This window comes from Anser brachyrhynchus, assembly GCF_964034855.1.
Source record: "Anser brachyrhynchus genome assembly, chromosome: 2".
Taxonomy (NCBI): Eukaryota; Metazoa; Chordata; class Aves; order Anseriformes; family Anatidae; genus Anser; species Anser brachyrhynchus.
In genome coordinates, this window is record NC_137695.1 from 36,233,914 (window position 1) to 36,245,928 (window position 12,015).

At 52.1% G+C, this 12,015-nt stretch overlaps 1 protein-coding gene across 1 annotated transcript; it reads right to left on the reverse strand.

Annotated features, from left to right (window-relative positions):
- Positions 1-4,804: 4,804 nt before the first annotated feature.
- Positions 4,805-8,943, reverse strand: HOXA13 (homeobox A13). The gene is made up of 3 exons (XM_080578000.1): positions 8,283-8,943; positions 6,983-7,704; positions 4,805-6,395 (listed from the first exon to the last, which is right to left on the reverse strand). The coding sequence occupies exons 2-3, from the start codon at positions 7,653-7,655 to the stop codon at positions 6,151-6,153; spliced, it is 918 nt and encodes a 305-aa protein (XP_080434126.1). The 5' UTR covers positions 7,656-7,704; positions 8,283-8,943; the 3' UTR covers positions 4,805-6,150.
- Positions 8,944-12,015: the final 3,072 nt, after the last annotated feature.

Here is a 12,015-nt window from a genome sequence, read left to right on the forward strand (position 1 = left end):
AAGAAAAAAGAAAAAAAAAAGAAGTCCAAGTGTTTTTGATCACGGGACACCCGGCCGTTCCTCCCCAGTACACCCCGGGTCACAGTACAGTAATGACCGTGGGTTGTGCGTTGTAGGACTTGACCTTTCCTACGTAGAAGAGGGCGCTTTCCTCCGCGCTACGGGGAGGGGAGGGAGGGGGGAGCGGCAGGAGGAAGGGAGATGCTCTCTTTGGGGATGTTTAATCACAATTCAGATCTAGGAACGGGCAAAGCTTCTGCCTTTCAGCACGCCATGTTGAAGCTATTCACTGGAAAAAAAAATCTTTTTTTTTTTTTTTTTTTTGGGGGGGGTGGGGAAAGGAGGGAGGCCGGAGGGAGGAGGAAAGACTTAATGAACATTTGCATTTCGTAGCCTAGTTCATGAATCAACTGCATTCAAGGGGGAGGGGGTCCGGGGCAGTGAGGCAGGGGGCAGGGAAGGGCTCGCAGCGTGGTTAAAACACCCGCGGGCCGGGCCGGCCCCCACGGCCCCGTCGGGCCACGAGGGACAGCCGCCCCCGGGTCCCCCCCCTTCTCCTTGGACTTCTTTACCGGCCTAGGACGCGCAGGGCCATCTCTTCAAATCATCATTAAAGTGCATTAAAACGCATCTAAAAGTTATGAATGGCAACAACCGGCCTTTTAGCGCCTGCCAATATTTTTTTTGTATTAAACGCTGTCTTGATTTTATTGCTAACCCAGCCCACGGAGAATGCTGAAATGCACGAGGAGTGGGGTTTTATTTAAGCATTAGCCAGTTCTTTTTTTTTTTCCCTAAACTTTAATTTATAGGCTAAAGGCCGTGATGCTTACCCGTTCGTTCTGACGAATACAAAATAAAGTCGCTGCTTTGGAAGCGCGGGGCGATTTTATTTTATTTTTTCTTTTTCTTTTTTTTTCCCTGAGTATTTCAATATTGAGCACCATATTTTTTCCCTTCGCTTCAGAAGGACTTCTCAGCTAGCTAGCATTTTTAAGCGGAAGTCTTTTTGAGAAAAAGAAGGCGGAAAAAGATACAGCTTTGCAGTTCGACTTATCATTCTTTTTCGGAAATATGCTCCTGTCAAGGTTTATTTCCCATAGCAAACCACCTTTGCTACTGCCAAGAGCTCGAGGCGCAGATAGATTAAATACCGGATTATTCTCTTGGTGGGAAAAAACACAAAACATTTGCTCTGCCCTTCCGTCCGCATCCAAAACGTAAGCCTACTTTCTGTCCATGGGAATTTCAAATTGCAGGGACCAAGGACACCGAGAATTAGGTGATTATAAACCAATATATCCAGACACTCGGAATTAAAGTAAACGCCGCTGAATCTTGCAACAATTATTTGAAGTGAAACTGAAGTGATTTTTCTAATCTTTAATTATGCTTTGCATTTTACTCCGGGAATGAAATATTGCTCTGACAGTAATGTTTCAATAAATACGTTAAATATACAGTAGTAACATGCTCCCTCTGTCCCTTATGTCCCTCCACACAACCACTTCTATACGCAACGTTTTTATTTCTAGGGGAGCTGAAAATATAGAGACTATTTTGTTTGCTCACGGTTCGTTTTTTAATTTTGTGTTTGTTTTGTTTCCGAATCCTGCTTCCGGGACATTTTTTTTTCATGTCTGCAAATAAAAGTCCTCGCACGTATAACTCCACAAAAAAAAGGCAGGGCAATAAGCTCCCCACCACCATTTTAAAGTATTCTCTGTAGCGCGGGGAATATAAATAATAATTCTCTCCGAACCGCGTGCATGGACGCGAAGTAATGTATCACGGCGGCTAATTATTTTCGTCGGTGATATATTTTCTTATAAAACATATTAGGGACGTATTTTAGGACGCTGGCAGCAGATTGGTGAGAGGGGAATATGTAATACAACAGCAATTTGTTCTTGAAAATGTATGTGCCAACAGCTTTTGGACGGTAAGCGAAGGCAATAAATAACGCGGACACACACACACACCTACACGCCTGCTCCCCCAGGCCCCTTACACCCGGCGGGGGAACGGAGCGATGGGTGCGTGGATGCCGGCAGAGGCCGGGGGGAGGCCCGGGAAGGGGCAGCAGGCACCTAAACCCCGCAGACCACGGATCCTCCGCCGCTCAGAAAACCGCAGGCATCCCCACCGTGCCGCCGGGCCGGTGCGGCGGAGAGCGAGGCGCGGAGCTGCCGGCTTCCCCTCACCTGACCGAGCCGCTGGGCTCCGTGGCCGGGTCTCGAGTGGGGTCCCGGAGCCCTGCGTGGGTCCAGGCCGGAGGCAGTGGGCTCACCGAGCCGTCCCGGCACCAGCCGCAGCCCCCGCCGGGGCGGCCGGGGCAGGCACAGGGCGGCCGGGGGATGCTCCGCGGGCCTGATCCTGCTCCCCGGGCTGGGGCTCTCGGCTGCCAGCCGGGAAACGCGACCTGCTCCTCCTGCCCAAGCCTGCGAGAGCCTCGACGCTGACTTACATGGTAGCGGGGGTCCGATCCAAAATGTTACCTTACTCCTGCCAGCGGTCGCAAGTCAGCCGCTCCCCTTTTTGCCCTGTGAAATATATATGCGGCGCAGCTATTTGAACGGTAGTGGGAATTTAAATTCGCTAATCCGTGGTCTAGAAATGCTTAGGAGATTTGAACGGTAAGCACTTCAGTGTGAAAACGTAATCTTCAAACGGTAGCTCAGACGAAGAATTAACTTTTTTTTTTTTTTTTTTCTTAAAGCTGTTATTTTACTAAAGTCGGCCATATTCTCGTTGAGGCTTTCTTTCAAGGCGCCCCTGAATTATAACGCTCTGGGGCACGGTGTGAAAATAGAAGATACTGTCTAAGATAGGCAACGCAAGTCACCACGGGCTCGACTCGCGCGTATCACCCTCATCTCCGACCTGAAATACATGCAATTTGCGGCGTGTCTCATGCCATAATTATACACGTTGCGAAATATAACGGAATAAATAGAATTATCCACCCGGAGCGAGAACAAGTGCAATTCACAAGTGGCTTTCTCCAGGCCATTTAGCTCCTGCGGGAGCAAGCGGTGCAAGGAAGTGGAGAAACTGCGCCCGGCCGCTGCCTGCCGCCGCGGCAGGTATCTGGCCACGAAGGGCAGGTACCGTCGGTGGGGGCTGCTACCGCCGGCCCCCCCGTCCAGTCCGCAACCCCCGACCTTCTCGCAGGATCCCAGCGCGGCATTTTGCAGATCGGAGCTGAAAATCCGCCTGAAGCCGGGCAGGCCGCCGGACTGCGGTGGGGCCGCGGAGGCTGCCCGGCTCCCCTCGGCCTCGGCGGTGCTCCGGTGGGGCTTTGCCTCGCAGCCTCGCCGTCGGGGCTGCCTCCTTTTCCCCTCCCGGGGTCACGCTGTGCCACCAAAGCAAAGCCCGACTGCAAGGCCTGCAAACCGGCCGCCGCGTCGCTCCGTCTCCCCGGCTGTTTCAGCAGCGAGGCTAGGGGAACCTCGCTCAGAAAGTCCCCGAGAGGCCCCCAGAGGGATGCCACCGGTGTTCCCATGCTCCGCGGCCGCAGGTCACCCACCCGAGCATCCGCAGCGCTCCGCGCCCCGCGCCCCACGCAGCCCCAGCCCCGCAGCCAGCCTCGCAGCCAGCCCGCAGAGCCCAGGAGGCTCAGCTCCAGCCTTGGAGCTCCCGCAGCTCCCTGGAAAACAGATCTCTCTCTGCTTCAGGTACTTTTCGTGTAAGTTATTGCACGAATGTGTTACGCTCGGAGACGAGCGCCAGCAAGCTCCCCGCTCTGATCCCCGCCGAGGTAGGCGCTTTTGAATTTCAGAAATGTAAGGCTAGAAGTCTACACTTTGCGCGGCACATGATACCCTCTAAATGCACCGTAAAGGCTCCCCGATAGCTCTAATTAGAGCTGCAGACCACCTCGGGAGACAGGGCGGCCAAAGCGAGCCTCCCTTTGTGCCCCCACAGAACCCAGCCGCCGCTCACACCGCCACCAAGCTCACAGCACCGCGCATCCCTGGGGCTCCCCGAAAAGGGCACCCCGATTTCACTAACCAGACCCCGCTATCACCATCTGGACCCCGATATCTCCAACCGGACCCCAATTTCACCATCCGGACCCCGCCTCGCACCTCCCGCCGCCCCCGGAGCGGGGGAGAACGGGTCGCAACCTGCCCTGCCTCCCAGCCCCCTCCGAAGCACGCCCACGGCCGCGCAGAGCCGCGGGGCTCCCCCCGGGCCGCTCACGCCCACGCGCGGTGCCGCGGCCGCGCAGCGCTGCGCGGATCCACGGGGACGCTGCGCGGGGGCGCGGGCGCCGCGCGGCCACGAGGTGGCGCCGTCGGCTCGCGAATGCCTTCGGTGCCGGGAGCTGTCAAAAGTCAAGGTCACAAATCGGCTCTTTTTTTTCCCCTCAAGGTCAAGGTTTCAGGCCTTCCCTGTCCTGTCATCGCTGCGAACGCACCCACCTTCCCTCGGCCGTCCCCGCGTCCCCAGGGGCTTGGCAGCCCCGCTTCCATATTCCGGCGAGGGCTGCAGCGCTGTGCTGGTATCATCCTCTTCCTCCCCCTGGCCCCAGCCCCTCTGCAAAACCTCTCCTTAACGTTACGGAAACATTTAGAAGAACGCTGGATACCAAGCGTGCCTGCTCCCAGATAAATACCGTGCAGGAAAAAAAAAATCCACATATACACATATATATATAAAAGCATATATGTGCGTGTATATACATATATATATATGCGTATCTATATACATATAAACTACATAAAGGAAGACAACAATAATCACAATTATATGACAGATAGATACATTATGTGTATATATATACATATATATATATATGTATTTCTTATGGAATGCACGTAGGTACCGAAAAATAAAGAGTATTTCTTGCAGGTTTTATTACAGTGACTATTTTATTAACAGTATTAATACTACTATACCTATCTACACGTCTTGGATTTTCACTTTTCAGTAGAAATATAAAAAAAAATGAGGGTGCACAAGTACATTTTCACAGTGCGCTGATTTTTTTTTTATTATTTACAAGATAGCTTCTTATAGTGAATAAAAACAAAATAATGTGCTGGTTGAAATAACTGATTGGATTAAAAGGTGCTGTAAAAAGAATCCCTAAACGTTCTACTGCGGCCTCATAACAGACAATAAACAAGGAGAAACAACTAATTACTTATAGATCAAAATATAGATTATATAAATCAAAATACTTCTGGGGAAAAAATGTATTTCAGTTCGAAGTTCTCGGATATTTTATTTTTCCAGAAAGGGATATATATATATATATTTTTAACTATGAAGAAATGCCAATGGTCACGTTTTTGTATCCACCCAGAGTCAAACATTTTAAAAATTGCCGGGGAATTAAAATATTAATTCTTGAAGATAGTTTGAGGTTTAAAATAGGCAGAGTCCTTTAAAAGGCATCTATTGTACGGTCTGCAGGAGAAAAAAAAAAAAGATGACAAGAAATCATCTTTTGAAAATAAAAATTAAAACCAACAGATATCGCCAAGCAAATATTTTCCCTTCTATCCCCAATAGTTTGCGATGTTTCTAATTTGCTATCAGGATAGATCCTCCACAGAGCTTCCTTCATTACTGATGTCTCTGAAATCCTTATTCAGTACCTTCGAGGTTTATTATTACTTTTCTTTTTTTTTTTTTTTACATTAAATGCATTGCTTAAAAACATACAGTAATTGTACTTTTTTTTCACTATGGTTTACCTGAGCAGTCATTCAACATACAGTTTGGATTGCAATGGAAGAAAACAAGCTTATGTGTACACATCGACCTCCTCACGTCAACCAGCTCTCACACCGTGGCCACGAAGAGTGTTCTGAAATAGTAAGGTCATAGAAGTACTTACAAGTTTCTCAGAAAACTGTGTGTCTTAATTGAAAGTGTATCTCTCGGGGCTGGGCATGTGGGCTTTACAGTTTGTCAGTTACACTGTCTGCTTGGGATTTCAGGAGAACTGTCAGTTTTAACCATTTGTTACAGCAATATTTTAAAAAACGCTATAATTCCAAGGATACAGATCTCTTGCTCTGAAAGAAGAGGTTCATTGTCTTTTCTTTTTTTTTAATTATTATTAATAATTAATTTGAACAACAAAAAAAAAAAGTTCTGAAACTTTCGAGCTGCTGCTTCTCCATTTTTAATCCATTAACTGGTCGTCTTCAATTTGTTGATGACTTTTTTCTCTTTGACCCTTCTGTTCTGGAACCAGATTGTGACCTGTCTCTCTGACAGATTCGTGGTCGCCGATATCCTCCGCCGTTTGTCTTTGGTTATGAATTTATTTGTAGCGTATTCCCTTTCGAGTTCTTTTAACTGAACCTTTGTGTAAGGCACTCGCTTCTTCCTCCCACGCCTGTACGAGTTCGCATCGGAGGGATGCGAAACGACGTCTGGAATAGAAAAACCGTGCACGAAAGCGTTAGGAGAGCGTTACGGGCCGCCCGGGACATCTTGGAGCGGCGCAGGGGGGAGAGCCCCGCTCCTCGCCCCGCTCCTCGCCCCGCTCCTCGCCCGCCCGGAGCTCCGCTCCCGCAGCACCGCCCCGCACCCGGGGCTCCCCTCGCCTCTCCGCTGCGGGTGTTTTTCTTTCCAGCCGGGCAAAGCGAAGCCGCAGAGCCCCTCGGAGCCCCCCGAGGGGGACACACACGACTCCAGCGGGAGTTCCGCGGAGCTGCCACCGCTCCCTCCCTCCCACCCCGCTGCGGAGCTTGTGGCACCTGGTGGCCGGGCGCGAAGCCCTGCTCCCTCCCAGCGCCCTTCTCAGCTGTTTCCTCTCCCGGAGCCTCGGGCGGGATGCGCCGGGCGCCGGGGAGGGGGCGGCACCGGTGCCATCCCCGCGGCGCCGGGGCGGGCTGGGGCCGGGGAGCGCGGGCGGGGCGGGGACGGCGCGGCCCGGGGGGAGCCCGGGGGGAGCGGGGCGAGGGGCGAGCGGGGGGGGGGGGGGGGCGGCCGGGGAGCCATGCAGGTGTATTATTACCCGGGAGGGTGGACTTCCAGAGGTGAGGTGGCTGGCTCTGCTCCTTGGGGCAGTACACTTGCCCGTTCCACCCGTTGGTGATGGCCCAGGGCTGGTAGCTGTCCATGGGGAGGAGGGGGTCGTGCCGCGGCTCGCCGGGGCCGCCGATGGTGGGCACCACGGGCATATCCAGGTAGCCGGGCACCGGCTGGTAGGGCCCGGCGGCGTAGCCCTGGTAGAAGGCGAACTCCTTGGCCCGCGACGTGAACTCCTCGCCAGAGACCGACGTGTCCATGTACTTGTCGGCGAAGGTGGAGGCAGGCTGGGCGCAGGACTTGATGGCGTTGTGGTGGGTCATGCGGCACGGGTAGTAGCCGCTGCCGAAGTAGCCGTAGGGCAGCGCGGCGCCGGAGGAGCTCTGCACGGCGGCCGAGCAGGGGCTGCACTGCTTGACAGTGGGCTCGGCCATGCCGGCGGCGGGGGCCTCGCTCGACGTGTAAGCGGCGGCGCTGGGGGCGGCCAGGGGCGCGGGGTGAGCCATCAGGTTGCGGCAGGGGTTGGCCGCCGCCGCCGCCGCGAAGTTGCTGCCGGCGTGAAACCCGTCCATGTTCTTATTGATCTCATCCAGGCTGTTGTCGTAGAGGAACATGACCGGCTCGATCCAGCGGGGGTGGAGGAGCACGGAGGCTGTCATAGCCCGCTCCGCATTGAGACTAGTGGCTCTTTTTTAAAAGCCCCAAAGACTGAAAAAAGAGATACTAAATCTCCGGGACTTGACCAAGGCTGACGCGCCAGTGTCGCGCCAGGCGGGCCCTCATTGGGCCGCCCGCCCCCACGTGATATGCAAAGCAGCTGATAAACATCGGAAGGAATAAAGCGGAGATAATTAAATAATGCCACAACCGCGCGGGGACGGCTCCCGGCCCGGGGGCGCGGGCACGGGCGCGGGCACGGCGCGGCCCGGCCGCCGCCGCGCGGGGCACGGGCGCCGCGGGGGTGGGGGTGGGGGGGCGGGGGGGCCTGCCCTCCTTCCTCCCTCCTTCCTCCCTCCTTCCTCCCTGCCTCCTTCCCTCCCTCCTCCCCTCGCCACCGAGGCGTGTGCGTTTCGGCCCTGTTGTTGCCGCGGCGCGCTCCCCGAGGTGCGCGGCTCCCCCTGGCACCCCAGCCTCTTCCCCCCCTCCCCGAGCCTCGTCCTTGTCCCCCTCCCCGCCCCGGGAGCAGCGGGAGTCCCAGAGGCCCCCTCTGGCCTCTGGGAGAGCCGCCCCCAGTCCCCCCGTGCCCCTGTCCCCACGTCGCCCCTCGCCTCTCCCCGCCCAGGTACCGCAGGGACCCCGCGGGGACCCCCCCGGCCCTCCGGCCTCCCGCTGAGGCTTCCGAAGCGGAGTGTCCCTGGGGCCTTCCCGGGTGTTTTCCGCCTTCCTTCCTGCCCGTCGAAAGCCCGAGAGCCGGCTCGCTTCTCTCGCCACAAATCCTCGGCAGCCAGATAAGAGGAGCGGAGCAGGAAATCCAGATTCGCTCTGTTTACTGATTCGTTTCAGGCCAGGCTCGGGCAGCGGGAGGGTTAACTGGATCTCCGCCGTAACTCTGCTCTATTATTTGTTACTGTAATCATAATAATAAAAGCCGGGGCCTACATTTCGGCTTGCATCTTCTTTGGCCGTAAAATAGCACGTCGGCTTGTATAGCGTGCGGACGGACCCACGGCGCCTTTTTGTGCTGGGAAAAAATGGTTTATGGGCGGCTTACTTTTTTTAAGGTCATTCTTCTATGCGAGCGAAGGCTAGAAAAAAAAGAAATCGCCTTCTCTTTTTCACGGCAAACGCTGGCATTTTTCATGGGGAGAAATGATCCCCACTGTTAATATCCACCGCACCTCCCACCGGCTCGGATGCGTTTCCCCCCAACTTTCAGCTATTTGCGCACAACCTTGAACCCGCAGTGCTCTGCCACGGAGCTATCAATAAACTTGACCCAAAGCAGCATTCGTCTCATCGTTAACAGCTCTCAGCCCTAACGTGTGCGGACAAAACATCCCCGAATGCTGCCATACTGAAAACTAATTTTTGCAGTTGCATGTTGCTTTGTTTTGTGCCTGACAGCTCGGCGTATTTATTAGACTATTGTGCTTCCCATTGACGTTGTAGCATTGTTTTGCCCGCATTGCTACGAGCGCAGAGTAGTCCCGGGACATACATTGTTACCGAGCAGCCTTTTCCTTGCCTATCGCAGCCGGCAGATCTGCCAGCCCTGAGAAATGGGCGACCATCTATTTTTCCGGGCGATTTTTACGTGCAATGGGCTGGGATACCTGAAGTCGCTGTCATTCCCCTCGCTAATCTGGCAAGGTTTTAGCCCCCTTTTTTCCTTCATTGTAGCCAATAAACGGTTCCCATTTTGCCTTAGCGTACTCCTTTCCGCATTCTTCCTCATGGCCAAAAGCAAATATTTATTCCCCGCATATTTTTCCCTTTCTTCCAGGCTCCAGTTCTGAAACCTGTGGATTCCCCCGGCCAAACTTTGCTTGACTGGCACGAATCGGGCCGGTTTGTTTTCCCCTGCTTTCTCGAGCTGCTTCTCAAAATCGCCCTGCAGCGGGGCGGGGGGGAGAAGGGGGAAGGGGAGGCTGCTCTATGGGGCAGCGCTGTTTTACATACGGGTTAGACACGGCTAGAGGCCAAGGTCAAGTTGAAAGTTGCAGTCTAGCCAATGTGAGAACTGTCATTCACAGCCCGGAGATCTGTCTGATTTGTTAAATCGGGTGGCCGTGAGAGCTGCAATCTCCCCAGCTCGCCTCCCAACCCCCCCCCCAGCCCGCCCCCCTAGCCGAACTAATTCTTCTCTCTCGCAGCAGCGGAGCTCCCGTTCTCGCTTATCTGCCCCGACTTTCTTTTCCAGACTCTTTCCATAGGGAGGGAGAAGCCATGTGAAACTGCCGCTCGGAGACCCGGTGCAAACTGTACAAGTGGGGGGGGGGGGGGGAGGGGGAGAGGGGAAAGGGGGGGGCATCCGGTCTGCTGAGTTTTGGTGGTTGTTTTTTTGTTGTGTTTACCCACTTGGATTTGCTCCAGCTCTGTGTGCAAAAGGGAGAAGGGAGATCAGATTAAAGAGATCTCTTTTCTCTCTTCCATGTATCTCTCCCTCTATTTCTCGTTAGGGAAGAGGGCCATGCTTCTCGGTGCTGATAAGGGCGGTGATGCAGCTCTACCCTTCCCTTGTTTGCTGTGACGTGGGTGGGAGTCCTGCAATGGTACCGTTTTCTCAAAATAGTCAAAATGGCATCTGCAGGGTGCGTGTGCAGCCCCAAGAAAGAAGTTATTATCGGACAAGAGAGCTGATGCGTTTGTTTTCCTTCCCGAATTTTGTCAGGACTGACTTTTAATAAATTATTGACAACGAGAGAGGAGAAAAGCCTCGTCAAATATTTTTATTTTTTTCCCCAAAAAACAATTTTCATTCCCCATCTATGAGGCTATAATTCCTTCCCGCCTTAATGGGTATCTGCCATTAAATATCAGAAAGGAACCGGGAGGGCTGAAGGCATCGGGCAGAACAGATGTTCTTCGAAAATCATGGACCCTGTAATGAACACCAGGGATAAAAATATGCTTGAGCCTATCCCCCCCGCCTTGAACATACATCATTCTCTACCAGTTCTTGAAGAGCTTTTATTTTTCGCAAAGTAAGCTTTGAGATGTGCTAGCTAAATCTACCAAAACTAAGGAAGAGTTTACTTGAACCCACTGATTGGATGTGGCCATTGTCTACAAAGGCTTAATTTTGGGAAATTAACTTGTTAATTGAAGGCTTCCATTTATGCAACAGAAGGACTAGTATGATTTTCTTTTTTTTCTTTTTTTTTCCCCTTTTCGTGTAAAGTAAGGTTAAGATACAGCAAGTACAGAATTATGATAGAGCGCCAGCATTTTCCAGATTTCATGCAAACCCCCGAACCGCTTTGCATTTACATAGCGTGTAAAATATCTTGGAGAGAAATACGTCTGTTAAGTCTTTTCCCCTAAAACGAGTATTAATTCCTTAGGGAGCAAGAGGATGAACAACTGTGATCCGCAGGAGGATTTTAAAAGGTGCAGAATCCTTTCAGAGCCAGACGGTTTTAAACCGATTTTCAGATTCACTGCAGTGCCCATGTCAGATATAGTGATGTGCTTTAGTGGCATATCTGGCCCTTGGCTGCACTGAGAGCGGTGACCCACCTCGCAGGTGTAAGCAAGGGCAGAATTTGTCCCTTACAAGCCACGGTGTGCGCCTGGAGCCACGAAGCCAAAGATAGCCTTGCCACAGGGAGGACCGCAGGATTTTGGCCTTAAACGGGAAAATATAAACGATTTGTAAATCTCCCTACGTAACAGGAATATGGCCATTCATTTTTCTAAAGAGGCCTCACATCTTCTCTTTGCTTACACTACCAAAAAGTACGTTCGGGTTAAAGTCAGGTTTTGCAAAAACCGAGTTTGTCGGCACAGATTATCTAGACAGTTTTCTTAAAAAGCAACCCTTTGTGTGATAACACACGCGTTCCTGCCGCAGGAGTGCCCCACTGAGAGGAGCTTTAATTTCTTGTAGGACAATCAAAATCGCACGAATACAGAAGAAAATGTGTAGTCAGAGGAAATCCACTCTTACTTTTCCCTCCATTGTTTAGAGCTAATTAATGAGCATTAAGAAAAAAATCGTGACTGACTGCTGAAAATATGTGTTTGTCGCACAGTTAAATCCCTCTAAACCCGCTAAAAGATCTTCGCTGATAATAGAGCGGATAGAGGGCGATTTTAGTTACTAATATTATTCTCCGTCCTTCAGAGTCCAGAAGTCTTGGAAGACGCAGGAGTAAAATGATAGCAGATCCTTAATCGAATTTGATTTTCATGAGCAAATGAAATTTACCTGCCAGAAGGTTAATTTGGAGGCGAACTGTCACCGCTGGTTTCGTCCATAATTTCTAAAGCATCAAGGATTGAGATAAATATTCCTGAGTCCGTTTTAAAGACACTTTGTATTTCAGGATATTCATGTGTTTCTAATGGAACTGAGCA